The following is a 21,047-nucleotide window of genomic DNA, read 5'->3' as shown; positions in this document are numbered from 1 at the left end:
ATGGGGCTGTGTGGTGGCTTATTTTTTGCGCCCTGAGCAGACGTTTTTACTGATACCATTGTGAGGTAGATACAAATAACATAATTCTGGCATTTTGATATTTTTCTCATTACGTTGTTTACGATCAGATTCATTTATTTTATATTTTGATAGATTGGACTTTTAGGAACGCAGCAATGCCAAATAGGTGTATTTTTTAATGTTTTATTTTTAATGGGCAAATGGGGGGTGATTTGAACTATTTAATAGTCCCCTTAGAGGACTTGAAGCTGCAATCGTCTGATCGTTTGTACTATACATAACAGTATATCAGCACTGCTATGTATAGCAAAAATCACGTTCTTTTATCGACGCCAGCTAAACCCTGGCTTTCACAGGAGGATAATAATGAAAGGCACAGGGGTCTTCAGCAGACCCCGGCTGTCATGACAACCCTTCGGCGCCCATGATCATGTCACGGGTACAACAATGGGAGTGGGGAATGACGCGCCCCTCTGACGGCATATGTTAAATGTCAATGTTAGAGACTGACAGCGGGATTTAACAGGTTAACAGTCGCAGGCGGAGGAGGAGCTGTGATCCACCCGTGGCTGTTAAAGGCACATGATGGCTGATTAAATCAGACATCATGTGTAGATAAAGATGTGGGTTCGGCATGCGAGCCCACATCAAAGGCAGGGACATGACTTTGTAGTACAAGTATGTCAAAGTTCGAGAAGGGATTAAATTAAGATCTGGACGCAGATTTTATGGGAGATCAGTGTCTGGCCCATAGATCTTTAACAGCTCAAAGAAAACATATTCTTTGTCCATGGTTTGCACTAAAGACCGGCAGTATGGAACAGTTGGTCTTCAGTGAGGGACTATATTCACTCAGCGGTACGTGTATGAGAAACTCTCTTAGTACAGCATGCGTTGCAAAAAACACTTGTTTAGTTTTATTGAAGCTGCTTAAAGCACACCTGTCAGCAGGATTGTGCTCAGTAAACCACATATACTGTCAGGTGGGCAACATTACACTGATTAAAATGATACCTTGGTTGATGAAATCTGTCCTGTGGTTCTTGAGTAATCTTTACTTTCAATTTGGAGATAATGATATGCATGTGCTCCGGAGCAGCCTGTGGGGGGCGCTCTATCTGGTGCTCTGCTTACATATTCATCTGTATGCTCTTATGACAGCTCACAGTGCCTTCACTGATCTCCAAATTGAAAGTAAAGATTACTCAAGAACCACAGGACGGATTTCATCAACCAAGGTATAATTTTAATCAGTGTAATGTCGCCCACTTGACAGTGTATGTGGTTTACTGAGCACAATCCTGCTGACAGGTGCACTTTAACGAAGGAATATCCAACAATTAGGCCCTTATACAAAAAAAGTTGTGCATCCCTTCTTTAAAAGATTTCTTTATTGGTCCTCTCTGCTCAATATAACATTGGATATGCTGCATGCTGGATGGTTCAATTACCTAAGCAATAGTCCTACAATTGGCGGGTATTTATGTACTTTTAATCACAATAGGAGCAGCGCACAATATCTGCATGGACTCCTCCAATCCTAACCACAATGCAGTGTCTTTCCATGAGCCACATCAGAACATGCAGAAATCTTTTAATTTTCAGTTGAGTGCAGATTATGGCCTCTTGAGAACAAAGTAATTCCTGGCATTAACTTTGATGTACCCTAATCTAATTCCAAGTGTAAAAATGCAAAAAATTGAAAAAGTGCAATGGGATAACAGGTATTGTAATAAACATGATGCATCCTGGAAAATAAAAAATAAAAAACAGAATGTGAATTTACTACTTTACATGCATGGCTGGGAATGTAACACAGAACACAACACAGAGATGGATCCAAAATGTTTCCATTATTTCATTTCAGACTCTTATGCTTTGTGATTTTCTTACATCTAATTCTGAGCTATTTTAGTCCTATGGTTATCCATTATACTGTGCTCAATATACCTCAGCGTGTAATTTTACACACTGCTTCTATTCATACAAGTTGGGTTAGCCTCACCTGACTTGCCTTTATTTTACAACCTTTTCCTCTACATGCCTGCTCTGTCTTCTTGTTAAGACGTATTATGCTAAATACACCAAGAACTATCCACAGTATAAGGCCAGAAAGTATAAACAGCATAAGTAACTTCAACAAAAACTTTACAAAAGACCAGGTATATTTGAAAAAAACACAGTATTTTATTAATAAATATTTTAAAAAACATAATAAAGACACATATAAAAATGTGAGACAGAATACACATCAAGCACAAGGTGGGTGTACCCGGATGATAGTACAGTATAGGTATGTGCTAAATAGCCAGTTTGCAAAATATCAATCACTACAGTCATGGCCAAAAGTTTTGAGAATGACACCAAAATTATATTTTCACATGATCTGCTGGCCTCTGGTTTTTATTAGTGTTTGTCTGATGTTTATATCACATACAGAAATATAATTGCAATCATATTATGAGTACCAATAGGTTATATTGACAGTTAGAATGAGTTAATGCAGCAAGTCAATATTTGCAGTGTTGCCCCTTCTTCTTCAAGACCTCTGTAATTCTCCCTGGCATGCTCTCAATCAACTTTTGGACCAAATCCTGACTGATAGCAGTCCATTCTTGCATAATTAATGCTTGCATTTTGCCAGAATTTGTTGGTTTTTGTTTGTCCACCCGTCTCTTGATGATTGACCACAAGTTCTTAATGGGATTAAGATCTGGGGAATTTCCAGGCCATGGACCCAAAATCTCTATGTTTTGCTCCATGAGCCATTTAGTTATCACCTTTGCTTTATGGCAAGGTGCTCTATCATGCTGGAAAAGGCATTGTTGGGCGCCAAACTGCTCTTGGACGGTTGGGAGAAGTTGCTCTTGGAGGACATTCTGGTACCATTCTTTATTCATGGCTGTGTTTTTAGGCAAGACTGTGAGTGAGCCGATTCCCTTGGCTGAGAAGCAACCCCACACATGAATGGTTTCAGGATGCTTTACAGTTGGCATGAGACAAGACTGGTGGTAGCGCTCACCTCTTCTTCTCCGAATAAGCTGTTTTCCAGATGTCCCAAACAATCGAAAAGGGGATTCATCAGAGAAAATGACTTTGCCCCAGTCCTCAGCAGTCCACTCCCTGTACCTTTTGCAGAATATCAGTCGGTCCCTGATGTTTTTTCTGGAGAGAAGTGGCTTCTTTGCTGCCCTCCTTGAAACCAGCCCTTGCTCAAAGAGTCTCCGCCTCACAATGCGTGCAGAAGCACTCACACCAGCCTGCTGCCATTCCTGAGCAAGCTCGGCACTGCTGGCAGTCCGATCCCGCAGCTGAAACAGTTTTAAGATACGGTCCTGGCGCTTGCTGGTCTTTCTTGGGCGCCCTGGAGCCTTTTTGACAACAATGGAAGCTCTCTCCTTGAAGTTCTTGATGATGCGATAGATTGTTGACTGAGGTGCAATCTTTGTAGCTGCGATACTCTTCCCTGTTAGGCCATTTTTGTGCAGTGCAATGATGGCTGCACGTGTTTCTTTAGAGATAACCATGGTTAACTGAAGAGAAACAATGATACCAAGAACCAGCCTCCTTTTAAAGTGTCCAGTGATGTCATTCTTACTTAATCATGACTGATTGATCGCCAGCCCTGTCCTCATCAACACCCACACCTGTGTTAATGGATCAATCACTAAAACGATGTTAGCTGCTCTTTTTAAGGCAGGACTGCAATGATGTTGAAATGTGTTTTGGGGGTTAAAGTTCATTTTCTGGGCAAATATTGACTTTGCAAGTACAGTAATTGCCGTTAAGCTGATCACTCTTTTACATTCAAGAGTATATGCAAATTGCCATTACAAAAAATGAAGCAGTAAACTTTGGAAAAATTACTATTTGTCTCATTCTCAATAATTTTGGCCATGACTGTACATATAGCTAATCTACCTGTTGTCAACAGGGATAGAACATCACAAAAGAAATTGCATAATGCCATCCATATATTAAAGGGAATCTGTCACCCCCCTGGGACTTATCAGACCTCCAATATGGGCATACAGGTGATAGAAATGTGAATCTATACTTACCTATTATGTCCCATATTAGAGATCTGATTGCTTTGAAAATGCGTCTCATAAAATCATTTTACCTATGCTTGGCGTCCAGGGGACGCCAAGAAATCTCCGCCTACTTAATTAATTTCAATACCCCTCCCCTCCCCTGCACGTCACAGTGCCCTGTGACGTGCAGTTCCTGTGCCTGCGCAATTTACCTGGTATGCAAGGCGTGGTAATTCCGGCCATCTGTGTATCCTTGTGGAGCAGGTATCTTCTGCGCAGCGTCGGTGAGTCACTCTGCCTTCCCGGCACTGTGACATGCAGGGAAGGAGGGGAATATTGAAATTAATTAAGTAGGCGGGGATTTCTTGGCGTCCCCCGGATGCCAAGCATAGGTAAAATGATTTTATAAAAAGCATTTTCAAAGCAATCAGATCACTAATATGGGGCATACAGGTAAGTATTGATTCACATTTCTATCACTTGTATGCCCATATTAGAGGTCTGATAAGTCCCAAGGGGGTTACAGATTCCCTTTAAGTATAGAGCAAACATAAGCAATAAGTAAAGTCTAACAAAGTCTGGATGAAGCATTTCAATGCGAAACGCGCGTCGGGTGTGGTGGGTCCCAAGAAATAATAACTGAAGTAATGTGTGCTATACTTCTACTTATGTCTACTTATTTATTAATAAAATACAGTTCTTTTATTCAAATGTAACTGGCCTTTTGTAAAGTTTTTTTGTTGGAGGTACTTAAGACATACAGTACAGACCAAAAGTTTGGACACACCTTATTTAAAGATTTTTCTGTATTTTCATGACTATGAAAATTGTACATTCACACTGAAGGCATCAAAACTATGAATTAACACATGTGGAATTATATACTTTACAAAAAAGTGTGAAACAACTGAAAATATGTCTTATATTCTAGGATCTTCAAAGTAGCCACCTTTTTCTTTGATGACTGCTTTGCACACTCTTGGCATTCTCTTGATGAGCTTCTAGAGGTAGTCACAGGAAATGGTCTTCCAACAATCTTGAAGGAGTTCCCAGAGAAGCTTAGTACTTGTTGGCCCTTTTGCCTTCACTCTGCGGTCCAGCTCACCCCAAACCATCTCGATTGGGTTGAGGTCTGGTGACTGTGGAGGCCAGGTCATCTGGCGTAGCACCCCATCACTCTCCTTCTTGGTCAAATAGCCCTTACACAGCCTGGAGGTGTGTATGGGGTCATTGTCCTGTTGAAAAATAAATGATGGTCCAACTAAACGCAAAACGGATGGAATAGCATGCCGCTGCAAGATGCTGTGGTAGCCATGCTGGTTCAGTATGCCTTCAATTTTGAATAAATCCCCAACAGTGTCACCAGCAAAGCACCCCCACACCATCACACCTCCTCCTCCATGCTTCACGGTGGGAACCAGGCATGTAGAGTCCATCCATTCACCTTTTCTGCGTCGCACAAAGACACGGTGGTTGGAACCAAAGATCTCAAATTTGGACTCATCAGACCAAAGCACAGATTTCCACTGGTCTAATGTCCATTCCTTGTGTTCTTTAGCCCAAACAAGTCTCTTCTGCTTTATACCTGTCCTTAGCAGTGGTTTCCTAGCAGCTATTTTACCATGAAGGCCTGCTGCACAAAGTCTCCTCTTAACAGTTGTTGTAGAGATGTGTCTGCTGCTAGAACTCTGTGTGGCATTGACCTGGTCTCTAATCTGAGCTGCTGTTAACCTGCGATTTCTGAGGCTGCTGACTTGGATAAACTTATCCTCAGAAGCAGAGGTGACTCTTGGTCTTCCTTTCCTGGGGCGGTCCTCATGTGAGCCAGTTTCTTTGTAGCGCTTGATGGTTTTTGCAACTGCACTTGGGGACACTTTCAAAGTTTGCCCAATTTTTCGGACTGACTGAACTTCATTTTTTAAAGTAATGATGGCCACTCGTTTTTCTTTACTTAGCTGCTTTTTTCTTGCCATAATACAAATTCTAACAGTCTATTCAGTAGGACTATCAGCTGTGTATCCACCAGACTTCTGCACAACACAACTGATGGTCCCAACCCCATTTATAAGGCAAGACATCCCACTTATTAAACCTGACAGGGCACACCTGTGATGTGAAAACCATTTCCAGTGACTACTTCTTGAAGCTCATGAAGAGAATGCCAAGAGTGTGCAAAGCAGTCATCAAAGCAAAAGGTGGCTACTTTGAAGAACCTAGAATATAAGACATATTTTCAGTTGTTTCACACTTTTTTGTTAACTATATAATTCCACATGTGTTAATTCATAGTTTTGATGCCTTCAGTGTGAATGTACAATTTTCATAGTCATGAAAATACAGAAAAATCTTTAAATGAGAAGGTGTGTCCAAACTTTTGGTCTGTACTGTATAATGGTCATGTTTGTCTACATCCACTATATGGACAAAAGTATTGGGACACTTCCACATTACACATAAATTACAAGAGCGTTTATGACATCCCATTCTAAATCGACAGGATTTAATATGGCGTTGATCCCCACTCTGCAGCTATAACAGCTTCCACCCTTTTGGGAAGGCTTTCTACAAGATTTTGGAGTTTGTCTGTGAGAATTTTTGCCCATTCATCTAGAAGAGAATTTGTGAGTTCAGAGAGTTCAGACACTGATGTTGTAGAAGATGGTCTACTTCACAATCTCCGTTCTAGTTCATCCCAAAGGTGTTTGATAGGATTGAGGGCAGAACTGTTTACGAACAGTCAAGTTCTTCCATACAACCTCCCCCAACCATGTTTTTATGGACCTTGCTTTGTCTATCAGGCACAGTCATGCTGGAACAGAGAAGGCCCTTCCTCAAACTCTCAAACTCTTCTAACACAGTTGGAAACAAACTATTGTTCAAAATGCAGGCTGAAGCATTAGAATTTCTCTTCATTGGAACAAGTTTATCTGGGTCAAATCCTTAAAATCAACCTCATGGCATTACCCTTCCTCCACCAAACTTTACAAACCAAACTTCAGCAGCGTAGCTACCGGGGAAGCAGAGTGGGAACTTGCACTGGGCCAGCTCACACGGTGGGTCCACCCACACTGACCGCTATACAACTGAATCAGCGTGTATAGCCTGCCGATACATTTAAACCCAGCAGTAGAGCAGAGAGCCATGTTCTCTCCTCACTATTACTCTCCGCTCTGTAATCCACAGGAAGCTTTAGACCTGCAGCCTATGTAGCAAAAGGAGCATGCACAGGACAACTGGTGCACTTGTAAGGTGCACAGGGCGATTGACATGGGAGAGGGGCTGCTGTTTTCCCACACCCTGGCACCCCACAAGTAAATAATATCCCGTCTGCCTTGTGCTCTGTGTGAATTGCACAACACTCATGTTTTGTCCTGAGGACTCCACTGTCTCTACAATTCCAGATCCAGGAACAGACGAACAGTCAACAGCAGATACTTGGTTCTTTTCAAACAGTTCAACTTTACTTAGCACCTTGTATTCAATTATAATTACAGCATAGTACGTTTCCACATTCTCCGTTTGTTCAGCCTGAGCTCTCCCTTCTCTTATTGGCACCCCTGGCCCCTGAGACGCACTATCTGGCTCCGCAGCTCCCATGCTTTCCGGCCCACTTCTCTGACACGGTTTCCCATCTGGCTCCCCCTTCTGGAAGGTGAATAAGGCACTCGCTTCTGTAACTAATTCGGGCCATAGGCCTCGGATGTCCTGGGAAGGACGGCTGAAGATGGTGGCAGCCGTCCACATGCTACTCCCAAAAGTTCCGTACTTTTCCGTGCTTCTCAGCCCACTGGCCTAATCTTCCTTTCCATCTAATCTCTCACTCTTTCTCTATCTTTTCTCCTCATCTCCCTAAAACAGGAAGTGTCCTCTCTTGTAACCAAGCCGGCCCCTCCAAAATTGGGACAGCTCCCTAACACTTTAACTGTTCCTATACTATATCTATCTATTTCCTGCTTCTTGTGTGTCCTCCACTGCACTTCCTATTCCTATCTATATCTAACACTTTATCCTATTCCTATACCTATGTCCCAATTTCCTATCCTTATACTGTTCCTTTACTCAATACAATACACATTACACCCTTATCAAAGTACACTTGAGTCAGCCACATATTAAATACTTATAAAATTGTACGCACTATACTACATTAATCACAACATTACACACAAACCGTTGGCACTGGCGCTCGTCATACTCTATGCACTTGCAGAACCCATTTCAGTAGCGAGGGAAAAAGTGCATGTTTGTCCCATACATACTCTTACACACTGACGTCACCGTGTCACTCACTGTGGGGCCATCATTACTGGATGTAGGGGAACTCAAGGGACATTATTACTGTATGTGTGTGCGGGGAGAGTAAGGGGACTGTATAACAGGGGACTGTTAATACGGCATATGGGGATCTCGGAACATAATTACTATATGTGGGGGGACTCGGGACATTATTACTATACATTGGGCAACATTATTACTATGTGTGCAGTAACTCTGGATTATTAAATATGTAGAGGGCCTTATGGCATTATTACTATACATGTGGGGCATTACTACTTTTGTTGAAGCAGTCAGGGAATTATTAATTGCTAAGGGGACACTTAGGAGACATTAATATTTTTTTAGAGACACTCAGGGAACAATATTTAATGTTAAGTGGACAATTAAGAGACATTATTACATCATAGGGACACTCAGGGTATTGTAGCTGTGCATCTATCCTTTAACCCATACAGTGAACATAGTAACAACACTGCTAAAATTGCTGTTTTTTTTTTTTTTTAATTATTCCACCTACAGCTTGCAGAAAACGTGATTAAAAAGTCGTATTGTCCCCAAAAATTTCCAGTGAAAACCTTAAACCTATTCCCGAGTATGGGATTGTTTGTCATATGGTTACAAACATATGGGCCTTCTTATTTAATACATTTAATATGCTAATTTTTATTTTGCAAGGGGGCCTTGCTCACAAGATTCTCTGGGGGCTTGTCTTTAGCTTGCTCTGCATAATTACCTTGGTAATTACCCCCTTGGTGAAAATCATAAAAATTAGCATTTTAAGCACACTGAAAAGGCACATATCTCTGAAACTATATCAAGGATTTGAAAAAAAAAAAAAGTGAATACTCAGGGGAGCAGCAGGGTAACAGGAGCAAGGACTGTCCACTTTTGATCTGGTGACAGGCTCTCTTTAACTCATAAAGCAAAAAAAAAGCCCTCACACAGCTCCACTGATAAAAAAAAATAAACAAATGCTGTTTTTTTTCTGTCCCCCGCTAGAAAAAGTTAATAACATTTTTCAAAATATTAGATGTATTCCAAGGTCATGCCATTAAAAAACAGAACACATAACACAAGGCTGACAATAGAAGGGGCTAGCTACAGCTTATCTCCCCTGAAAACAAAAGGTTCTGGAATTGAAATTCCAACAGCCTGATCCTCCATCATCTCTCAATGAAGAGATGCCCAATCCACAGCAGATTGTTGACCATTCTCTCCAAAATGTACAGGTTCTGCAGACTTTTATTTAATGTGTATGGGGGCAGGGCCGTCTCCAGGTTTTCGTGGGCCCAGGGCGAAAGAGTCTCAGTGGGACCCTTTAATACATACATTTAATTCATGATGCACAGATACGATGGAGAAATATAGGTATACAGCACAGGACCCAGCCTGCCCCCCTCATCCTTCACATATGCAAACATGCACGCACGCACACACTCACACGGTACTCAGACATGCACACACACATGCACACAGAACTCAGACATGCACACACACACAGTACACAGGCATGCGCACACAAACAGTACGCAGACATGTGCACACAAACACATGCACATGGTACACAGATACGCACACGTACAATATGCAGACACACACATACACAGATACTTCCACATGAAGACATACATACATATTTGAACACAAATTCTTAAAAACACATATAAAAGAGACAAAAATATATATACACAGTCATACACACTAACATACACAGACATTCACATCATACATGCGCACACACACACATTAGAAATATTTTTAATATGGGGATTGGGGAAGCCTCACTCACCTGTCCCCGGTCCTGTGTCCTGTCCAGCAGCTACTCAGGTATGTGGCAGGGCAGGGCCGCCGGCGTGTCACAGACATGGGGCTGTGCACCATCAGGGGGGCCCACTCGCTGTCGGGGCCTGGGCTGCTCCCCCTCATCTGTGCAGGGCCGCCGGCGTGTCACAGACTTGGCCCTGCACCATCAGAGGGGCCCACTTGCCATTGGGGCCCGGGCCGCTTCCCCGGCACTTGTTCAGGACCGCTGGCGGTGCTTGATTGCCGGCACTTCAGACATGGCTGCGCACAGTGTGCTGTGCGGCTGTGTCTGCTAGTAATGACGCAGTAGGGGCGACACACAAGCAAAATTAAAGGCGTGGTGTCGCCCCTGATGTGTCATTACTACCAGACACAGTTGCAGAGCGCACTGCGCGCGGCCATGTCTGAAGTGTCGGCAATCAAGCACCGCCGGCGGTCCTGAACAAGTGCCGGGGAAGCGGCCCGGGTCCCGACAGCGAGTGGGCCACTCTAATGGTCCAGGGACCCGGCACTTGCCAGGGTACGCTGGGTGCTGACACCGGCCCTGTATGGGGGCATTTAACCTGGGGGACAATCTTTGTGCAGACAGGGCATGCTGCAGTTGTCTTACAGCCTAATGCAGAAGGGGCTCAAGGCTGGTCTCCTGGGACACCTAATGAAGCACATTTTTCCAGTAAAAAAAACATACTCAATTTGTAAAAAGGGCACATCTATTAAATCTTCCTCTCCTTTAAAAAAATAACATTTCTTGCTGGATTGCCTTTCTGAAATACTTTGGCATGCAGCTGTTTGCTGAATGTAATATAAATAGACATCTATGTTGGAACAGAATAGTAAAATCTTTGAGACCAACTTTAAATAAACCTAACTGTATCCTTAAATATCCCAGATTTACTTTTCCTCTCATGGGAAAGTGCCCAGTAGGCCAGAAGTGACGCACTCCACACCATCTAGTTATTCTGTTTATATAACATTTTATGCTATTTAATGTAAATGGTGGAAAATGTGGGAAATTTACAACCAAAGCCAGCCTGTTCATGGAAGGAACTCGAAAGCAAGTAAGGTGAGGCATATTTGATTTAAATTACAAATATTACAAGGAATACTCCTTTCTCTTTATTGAGTGTATTTATTATGGTATAGATAATATTTGCATATAGCTACTACTTATTTACTGTACTTTAGAAATTTGCAAGTTTAGTTTATATATTTAGAAAGTATATAAATCATTGCCAATAGAGTGACAAGCTTACTACCATAGTATAATGACTTCCCTACCTCAATATTGGGAAGGGACTAAATTCAACAATTAGAATATATAAAATGAATGGGGTGTTCTCATGTTATTAATTTGCTTTAGTCAGTTATACAGTATGAAAATAAGTTTGTAATTAACTTGCTTTTTCTATCACTATCCTGCTGTGAGAGTTATCTTACATAGTATACAGCTTTTTTCCAAAGAGTTCAGCTACCTGAATATGGCTGAGTATAAGCTGTAGTTACATTTCAGGAGAGGAGTTAACTCCTAAGATCCCAGTCAGCTCTTCCCAGCCTATTGATTTCTATACAGTAGATTTCTATACAGCTGCTCACCTCCCTCCCTCTCCCGCTCTGTCTCACCTGGCAGGATTTTATTGGTCCTGTAGAATCCCAATCTCTCCGCCAGGAGCATCAGCAGTTTCCAGAGCAGTTCTCCTAATCATAGCTCTCATTTTCCCAGCACTGTTCAAATACCATGTTATTTCTAAATTTACATATAGTGATAGCAGTGTAGACGCAGAATATTGTTTGCCTTGTACCCATAGTTTCCCAGCCATACCCTTGTTCTGCTGCTGCATACTATACCCCTCATTATATTCTGCAGTACTACTCCCATTGTGTACCTATTATGCTTCTAAATCATTGTGTTTATTGCTCTGCTATATATTCTCCTCTGATCCTTATAGATTGCTATACTTTGTGATACTGTTTCCCTGATTTACATTTCCTTGGTCTTCATAGGTACTATATTCTATAAAGAAATGCCATTTATTGTCTATGACATCTCATTTTTGTGTTCTGGACTATGTCATTTTATTTATTCACTGTTTTTATTGTACAGCGCATTTATTGTACCATATTTTTCACTTCTCCCCCAGCGACTATTTGAAAAAGACCCAGGATGGGTCAAAACGTTGCATATGTTCCCATACCCAGCATCACACTGTTTAGTTTGTGAGTGCGGTTGATTTTCGTATGATCAGAATAAACTCGGACAGACCATTAATGTGTTGTAGCAGAATAAGGATCCTGACCAGAATGGTCACTCAATGAGTAGTGCTCGCTCCCCAAGCAACCACGAAGTATGGAGACTTCAGAGCTGTGAGATGCTCATGAGACAACTTGAGAATGGTCCTTCAACTGCAGGGAAAATATTTGGCTTCTTCCAGTGATGACTGCTGTTTACCAGATGTTAGAAGAGGTAAACCTCCATTGATCTCCCATAAGGTGGGACCTGGATTCTAATTTAAAAAGTAGTGGTCTTTGTGAGACAATTCAGAGCAATTCAGAACTATTATACGTACCATGATGGAAAGAAGACCATCTTTATCTTTATCAAATTTATCAAAGAATTTCTTATAGTATATCTCCCTCCGCTTACAGACCCTGCAGTAACTTCTCAGATATTCATGGACAGTCATATCTAATGGTAAGGGAAAAACAACATAGTACATTAAACCAAAAAAACACTTATCAGAGAATTACAGTACTATATTTAAGGCTCATTCACACATCAGTACATCAGTGATTTTCCTCACATGCAAAAAACGATCCAAGTTTCATCAGTATTTTGATCAGAGTCAGCAGAGTTTGGTCAGTTTTTCAGTTTTTACCATCAGACTTTGATCTGAGTTTCATCAACTTTTCTTGAAAAATAAACTCATGGAGGTTTCTCCAGCTTCTTCTATCAATCGGTTAGTGAAAAACTGTGGATTTTTTTTCATAGACTTGCATTGGCAAGTTTGATCTTATACTCGGATCAATATCCAAGGCCGCCATCAAGACATTACTACCCTTACTGGCATATGGGGCCCGGAGAGCAGAGGGGGCCCGTTCTTCTGCTTACTGGGCTCCAACGGCAGGATTCTGCCTTTTCAGTTATTGAACGTACGTCCTCAGACGCACGTTCACTTGAAATCTATTGCCGTGCGGGAAGCTTATATAAGATAACTGTTATTTTATCAGACACGAGTCCTCGCTGGAAGAAGTGATGGCGGTCTATGCTGGATGAACAAGAAAAGCGAAGATGAAGGACTTCAACTAGAGACGTCACCGGTGAGTCAGTGTGTTACCCGTACACTGACACTATATACTGTATACTATGTACAGAGATCCTGTGTATGATGGCACTTATGGTAATATTAGTATTGTGTTTTTTTTATTAATGATCAGTATTGTAGTATTCGGTCACTATGTGGTGGTAATATGTGGTCTGGTCATGGTGTGACTTTATTCGTCCCTTGTATGTGGTATTATTCAGTCACTATGTGGTGGTAATAAATGATCTGGTCACAGTGTGGCGGTATTTATCCCTTGTATGTGGTATTATTCGGTCACTATGTGGTGGTAATATGTGGTATGATCATGGTGTGGGGGTATTTGTCCCTTGTATGTGGTATGTTTCGGTCACTATGTGGTGGTAATATCTGGTCCGGCCATGGTGTGATGGTATTTGTTCCTTGTATGTGGTATTATTCCGTCACTATATGGTGGTAATATGTGATCTGGTCAAGATGTGGCAGTATTTGTCCCTTGTTTGTGGTATTATTCAGTCACTATGTGGTGGTAAATATGGGGTCTGTTTATGCTGTGGTGACATTTGTTCCTTGTATGTGGTATTATTCGGTCACTGTGTGTTGGTAATATGTAGTCTGGTCATGGTGTAATGGTATTTGTCCCTTGTATGTGATATTATTGGCCATTTTAAAAATGTATGTGACATTCCCTTAAATAAAAATAAATAAAAATATACCTAAAAAGAGTATTGGGTATTATAAGAAATTTTTAATAGGTTAGAGTAGAGTAGGACCCAGCCAGAAGAGTCTACTTTGTTGTGGTGGCGGCTTAAAAAATCTTTTGGCCAGAACAAAAGCTGCTGGCTTTGTACGTGATATGGCGTTTGATGGGAACTGTTAATGTGTGATTGTTAAGGACATGGTGCAAAAGTGGAGTTTTTCCAAGAGTGGGCGGTGGGACTGTGGAAGGTTCGAGGGAAGGAGGCGGAGCTAGGGTGGAGCCTGGGCGGAGTCTCAAGGGAGCCTGAAAATTTTGCCAGTATGGGGCCCCGAAATTCCTGGTGGCAGCCCTGTCAATATTGGACAAGTTTCTGTGTGGACCACTCGGTCCGAAGAAAAAATCGGACATGTGAACAGCCCCATAGACTATCATAGGGATGAGTGCTATCTGTGAAAAATATGGATAGCATTTGTATAAGAAAAACTGACATCTAAATGAACACTAATTCTCAGAGTAAGGGCTTATTCACATGGCAGTATTTTGCATCAGTATCTGCATGCCAAAACCAGGAGTGGAACTTACAGAGAAAAACTATGACTGAAATAATGACACCTGTTTGGAAACCCATCTTTTATTCACAACAGAACATACAGTGGGTACGGAAAGTATTCAGACCTCTTTAAATTTTCCACTCTTTGTTTCATTGCAGCCATTTGGTAAATTCTAAAAAGTTCATTTTTTTCTCATTAAAGTACACTCTGCACCCCATCTTGACTGAAAAAAACAGAAATGTAGAAATTTTTGCAAATTTATTAAAAAAAGAAAAACTGAAATATCACATGGTCATAAGTATTCAGACCCTTTGCTCAGTATTGAGTAGAAGCACTCTTTTGAGCTAGTACAGCCATGAGTCTTCTTTGGAATGATGCAATAAGTTTTTCACACCTGGATTTGGGGATCTTCTGCCATTCTTCCTTGCAGATCCTCTCCAGTTCTGTCAGGTTGGATGGTGAACGTTGGTGGACAGCCATTTTCAGGTCTCTCCAGAGATGCTCAATTGAGTGTAGGTCAGGGCTCTGGCTGGGCCAGTCAAGAATGGTCACAGAGTTGTTCTGAAGCCACTCCTTTATTATTTTAGCTGTGTGCTTCGGGTCATTGTCTTGTTGGAAGGTGAACCTTTGGCCAAGTCTGAGGTCCAGAGCACTCTGGAAGAGGTTTTCATCCAGGATATCTCTGTACTTGGCCGCATTCATGTTTCCTTCAATTGCAACCAGTCGTCCTGTCCCTGCAGCTGAAAAACACCCCCATAGTATGATGCTGCCACCGCCATGTTTCACTGTTGGGATTGTATTGGGCAGGTGATGAGCAGTGCCTGGTTTTCTCCACCCATACCGTTTAGAATTATCACCAAAAAGTTCTATCTTCGTCTCATCAGACTAGAGAATCTTATTTCTCATAGTCTGGGAGTCCTTCATGTGGTTTTGAGCAAACTCTATGCAGGCTTTCATATGTCTTGCACAGAGGAGAGGCTTCCGTCGGGCCGCTCTGCCATAAAGTCCCGACTGGTGGAGGGCTGCAGTGATAGTTGACTTTGTGTAACTTTCTCCCATCTCCCTACGGCATCCCTGGAGCTCAGCCACAGTGATCTTGGGGTTCTTCTTTACCTCTCTCACCAAGGCTCTTGTCCCACGATTGCTCAGTTTGGCTGGAATGCCAGGTCTAGGAAGACTTCTGGTGGTCCCAAACTTCTTCCATTTAAGGATTATGGAGGCCACTGTGCTCTTAGGAACCTTGAGTAATGCAGAAATTCTTTTGTAACCTTGGCCAGATCTGTGCCTTGCCACAATTCTGTCTCTGAGCTCATTGGGCAGTTCCTTTGTGCTCATGATTCTCATTTGGTCTGACATGCACTGTGAGCTGTGAGGTCTTATATAGACAGGTGTGTGCCTTTCCAAATCAAGTCCTATCAGTTTAATTAAACACAGCTGGACTCCAATGAAAGAGTAGAACCATCTCAAGGAGGATCACAAGGAAATGGACAGCATGTGACTTAAATATGAGTGTCTGAGCAAAGGGTCTGAATACTTATGACCATGTGATATTTCAGTTTTTCTTTTTTAATAAATTTGCAAAAATTTCTATTTTTTTCAGTCAAGATGGGGTGCAGAGTGTACATTAATGAGAAAAAAATTAACTTTTTAGAATTTACCAAATGGCTGCAATGAAACAAAGAGTGAAAAATTTAAAGGGGTCTGAATTCTTTCCGTACCCACTGTATAACACAGATCAAAAGTTGAAAGTTAGATATTTTTCCATCTCATTTGAAAAAAATAACTCATTTAGAAATTGATGACAGCAACACATCTCAAAAAAGTTGTGACAGGGTTAACAAAAGGCTGGAAAAGTAAGTGGTGCTAAGGACAAACAGCTAGACTTTTTCAACTAAGTCATATGACTGTGTATAAAAAGAACATGTTAGGTTAAGTGCACACGTAGCGACTTTGATTCAGTGATTTTACACCCCTGTCAGTGTACATTGCTGTCTTCTACTTGCTGTAGAAGTGACCCGGATCGCCGAGGGACAATCCAATGGACTACGTTATGATGGCGGACAGGTGAGGGATATGGTTGTTTTTTATTTTTTTATTTTTTCAGGAGACAAAGGCTTCGGGGACTGAACGTATAATAAAACAATTACTAAAACGGTGTGTATTTTTATTTCATTAAAATACTTTATTCTGGCGGTGTATTTTATTGAAAAAGCGTCGTAAACTTTACTAAGCGGTTAGTAATGGTGCGTCTTATAGACGCCCTCCATTACTAACCTGGGCTTCACATCAACCGCCAATACAAGGCTGATGTGAACCCCCAACCCCATTACCCCACTCGTCACTGCTACAGGGCAGTGGGAAGAGTGGAGGCTAAGAGCCAGTTTTGGCGCATCTTATGGATGCGCCGTTTCTGGGACTACTGAGGGGTGATATTATTAGCCATTAATATCAGCCCACAGCTGTCTGTTTAGTCTTTTCTGGTTAGATTTTATAGGGGGACCCTACGTCAATTTTTTTCTGGGGTCCCCCTGTAATCTAGCTAGTAAAGGCTAAACAAACAACTGTGGGCTGATACTAATAGCCAGGGAGCATTGTTGGTTAATGGCTCCTTCCCCGGCTACTAATATCAGCCCTCAGCGGATGGCTTTCCGTCTGCTGGTTATAAAAATGACACAGGAGCCCACACCATTTTTTTTTAAATTTTAGGCTCTGTGCCCACGATCCGGACGTAGCAGCGCTTTGGACGCATATTTTTGCTGCGTCCAAAATGCTGCATTCTATTGAACGCAGGTAAATTCGCATGTGTTCACTGAACTATGCGGATTTATCGCATTCAATACTTTCTAGTGGTCAAATTTCTGTTGCGGAGACTTGCAACTCCAGAAGAGAATTTGACATGCTGCGGTCCTGAAAGACGAGCCGCATGTCAGTGTCCACGGGTGATTCGCGGCCTCTGATGCACGGATAGTGGACATGGGATTTCTAGAAATCCCATCCACTATGTTGTAACATCTGGACCCTGCGGGTTTGACGCTGTATAAATGACGCGCCCCCTGGGCCTGTGCTGTGCAGGGGATTCCCGGAGCCGGATCGCTGGTGGTTGTAGTCCTCCGTGGCTGTGACCCGGTCCGTGCCCAGGGTGGTCAAACCAGTGGCAGTCTTAGTAATGTGACAAATGTCCGACTACGCCACCCGTGGATTGCGGTCAATGGGGACCGCCGCTGCAGGGCAGACCGCTAAGGCTGGTATTATGTGTGCAGCTTAGAATGGGATGACTCCCCACGGGAGGAGTATAGCCTCAGGGCAGTTAGTGTGGAGATGATGGGAGTGATGGTGTGAGCGTCCCAGTACTGATGGTGCTGGTGCGGCGATGAAACACAGAGACGTGGGGCTGCAGTTTCCAATGCTTTACTCACAGTTGTTATTCTTGTCAATCCTGCAGGCGATGACTGCCCAAGCCGTGCTGCGTCCACCAGGCAGGGGACTTGACCAACTCCCGGGCAATTCCAGAGCGTGGCACAGGGCTCCCTTCTTTTCCTTTCTCTGGCCGTCCTCACCAGTGACCCACCTTTGTCCAGCTCCCTCGGGCCTTCTCTTGGCGAAACCTATCTCCGGTTTCCCTGACCCTATGTGGTAAGCTTTCCTGGTGGATGTAGTGAGGGGTCGCACCAAGATGTGGTCACAACGTCCGGTCCTTGGCTGAGGAATCTGTTGCCTCCACCAATTTGGGTTCCGGTACCCTGCTCTGCCAACCCTTCACCCGCAATCTCCTGGGCCTTTGGGGTTCCCTCTGTCCTCGTGTCTCTGGGCCTTTCTCTGTGTTCCTTGCTCCTCTGTTCCAGTTCCTTTCTTACTTTCCTTTCCGTTCCTTCTCCTCTCTCTTTCTCTGCTGTTTCTGGCCTCCACTCCAGGCCTGCCTCTGGAGCTGGGCCCAGACTGAGCCACAGCTCCCTGTCAGCCCTCTCTGGCTGAACTCCTGACTGAACTGAACTGGACTGAACTCTGTCCTAAGATGGTGCCCACCTTATATACCTCCCTCTATGTGTGAGCCCAGGTGACTAGCAACCAATGGGCTCCTACCTATGCCCAGAGACCCACCCCTATCTGCTCCTACACCACTGGGTTTTCCTTCCCCTCCCCACTCCAGACAGGGACAGATGCTGTCGTGCCTGCACTTCTGTCTAGTGGGAGCACCATTGACCTGTCCCTCGGAAATGGGGTGTGTGTGGTGCATGCAGCTAAACGAGTCCTGGTCCACACTCCATCCTTACCCGGGAGTGGAAAATATCACACCTCTGGTTTGAGGTGCAATACCTCTGTAGCAGCCGAGCCCTCGGGGTGCTACATTCCCCCCCTGGTAAACCACAGCACGTCCTCGGGCTGGAAAAGAGCAAAACAATTTAAAACACACAAAAATTTTAGAATGCATTCGCATATAAGACATTTAACCAAAAACTCATCCCTTTATGGGAGGTACTCTTTTCTTTCCAACGTTACTGGTATAAACATTAATAAACATTATAAGACTTTCTTCACACACACATAAAATACCATAAACTCTTTTAGCAGCAAATTAAACTTTTCAATATAAAACTTTTTCAAGTAAAACATTCTTGAGCTCTGGCCGCTGTGCAACTTCGACCAGGTGTTCACTTTCTCTTAAAGGTGCAACAGTCCATTTAATTCGTCCTGAGGTAGACGTTGCAGTTCTTGTATAAAACCAGTAGGGTGCGTTTTAAGAAGCGCAACTATTTACAAGGGTGGCCGCTCTCAGTCCTCGGCCAGTGGGGATAGGGGAATGGCTGCTCACAGTCCTCAACCTGGTTAGGGATTAGGGGCAATTTTTAAACAGTCAACAGGTCACTATTTGTCCCAACGGGGACCACACTTTCAAAAACGGAACAGTTCCATTTTACCGTTTACTGGTAACGGTGTCCTCCTCGCTCTTCCGGGTAGTCTTCAGGTCCGTCCGGATCCTCAGGGTAGTCCATGTCTGGGCGGTACCGCAGCTCCTCCTCTGTTAGACGGTGGACATGGAGGGCATACAGTCCCTTTGCGCCCTTGTGCCGGGTGTAGGTGACCACGTCGCCGGGGTACAGGTCATGGCCGTGATGTCCCTCTGGCAAGTGGCTTTCCACGTCTCTCCTGGTGACGAAGACGTCGGTGTCAGCCTCCGGGTCTCTGATGAAGCCCCAGCCGTGCTCTAGCTGGAACTTTACTACGGTCCCGGTGGCTCTGGGACCGCGGATGGCGTGGGCGTCTTGTCGGGCCCTCCTCTTCTGTTCCGCGCTCCTGGCTTGGAGTCGCTCCTCCCTGATGCGCCTCTGCCGCCGCTCCCTTTCATAGGTGGCCAGCTGCTGACGGCAGCAATCCAGGCGCTGGGCTGCTTCCGCCCGGGTCTCCTGGGTGAACCCCATGAGATTCTCGCCGGTGGGGTCCCATGCAAACTGGGCATCCTCCGGCGGGGGTGGAGCGATGTTGGCAGGCTCCGGGGCCGGGATCAGAGGCTCGCTCAGAGGTTGTTCTCTCCGGAGACGGGGGTTGGCAAACTCCGGTGGCCACTCAAAGGGCAGCCCGTCCGGGCTGGTATGGTGGGCGTACAGGTCCGCACCCAGGGGTGGCACCGCGCGCTTCGGACGGGTGGCAGCGCCCGGGGGCACTCGGCCTTGCGACCAGGCCTGTGGTCGTTTGTTGGTCGCGCCCGGGGGTGGCACCGCCAAGGTAGGGGGAGCTGGTGAGGCAGCGGCACCCGGGTGTGCTGGGCCTTGCGTCCCGGCCTGTGACGTCTCCCGCTTTACGGCGCCCGGGTTCAGAGGGCACAGCGCGGGGCGGGGCGTGACAGTGACGTTTGCAGCCTGAGGCCTAGCTGGCGGCGGTGGAGGCATGATGTCAGGTACGGTCCCCGGGGCTTCGGGTCCCGCAGTGGAGGGTGAGGGCAGGCTGGTGTTCCCAGGGCTTGGGGTGGTGGCGTCCCCATTACCTGCCTCAGTCTCCGTGGCCTCCTCCGCGGCGTCGTCTGCAGCTGCCGGTCCCTCTTTTCCGCGTCCAGCGGTAAGCGCGCTGCCCGGTCCCGGCGGGGTCCTCCGCTGGCTGCCTTCGTGCTGCCGGGCCATCTCCTCTCTCCACCCGGCAAACACATTCCGCTGCGCCCGGACCATCCTCCTGTTCAGGTCTTCCAGCGCTGCGCGCGCACTGTCCGGGTCCCTGGGCAGCTGGGCTAGCAACTCAGTCAGGCTGCAGGGTGGCTCAGCTTGCAGCAGGCTGCGGGCCAGGGTGCTGGTGGAGTTCTCTGCTCCCTCCATCTCCGGGTGCAGCAGGTCCAGACTGATCCAGGCCGCGCCCGGCCCCACAGTTTTCTTTCCTA

The 21,047-nt window shown here is 44.6% G+C and overlaps 1 protein-coding gene across 2 annotated transcripts in view; it reads right to left on the bottom strand.

Moving 5' to 3' along the window:
• LOC141253010 (uncharacterized) overlaps nucleotides 1–21,047 on the bottom strand; it is a 106,357-nt gene that overhangs the window by 19,785 nt on the left and 65,525 nt on the right. For both annotated transcript variants that reach the window (XM_073670762.1, XM_073670763.1), the window contains one exon: nucleotides 12,701–12,819. In XM_073670762.1, coding sequence (XP_073526863.1) covers nucleotides 12,701–12,819 — 119 coding nt within the window. The remainder of the gene's footprint in view (nucleotides 1–12,700; nucleotides 12,820–21,047) is intronic.

This window comes from Phyllobates terribilis, unplaced genomic scaffold (genome assembly GCF_046119375.1).
Source record: "Phyllobates terribilis strain yellow unplaced genomic scaffold, ASM4611937v1 Scaffold_2__4_contigs__length_985480577, whole genome shotgun sequence".
In the NCBI taxonomy this organism is placed as follows: domain Eukaryota; kingdom Metazoa; phylum Chordata; class Amphibia; order Anura; family Dendrobatidae; genus Phyllobates; species Phyllobates terribilis.
The sequence above is the reverse complement of the archived record's forward strand: the minus strand, read 5'-3'. Positions and strand labels throughout refer to the sequence as shown.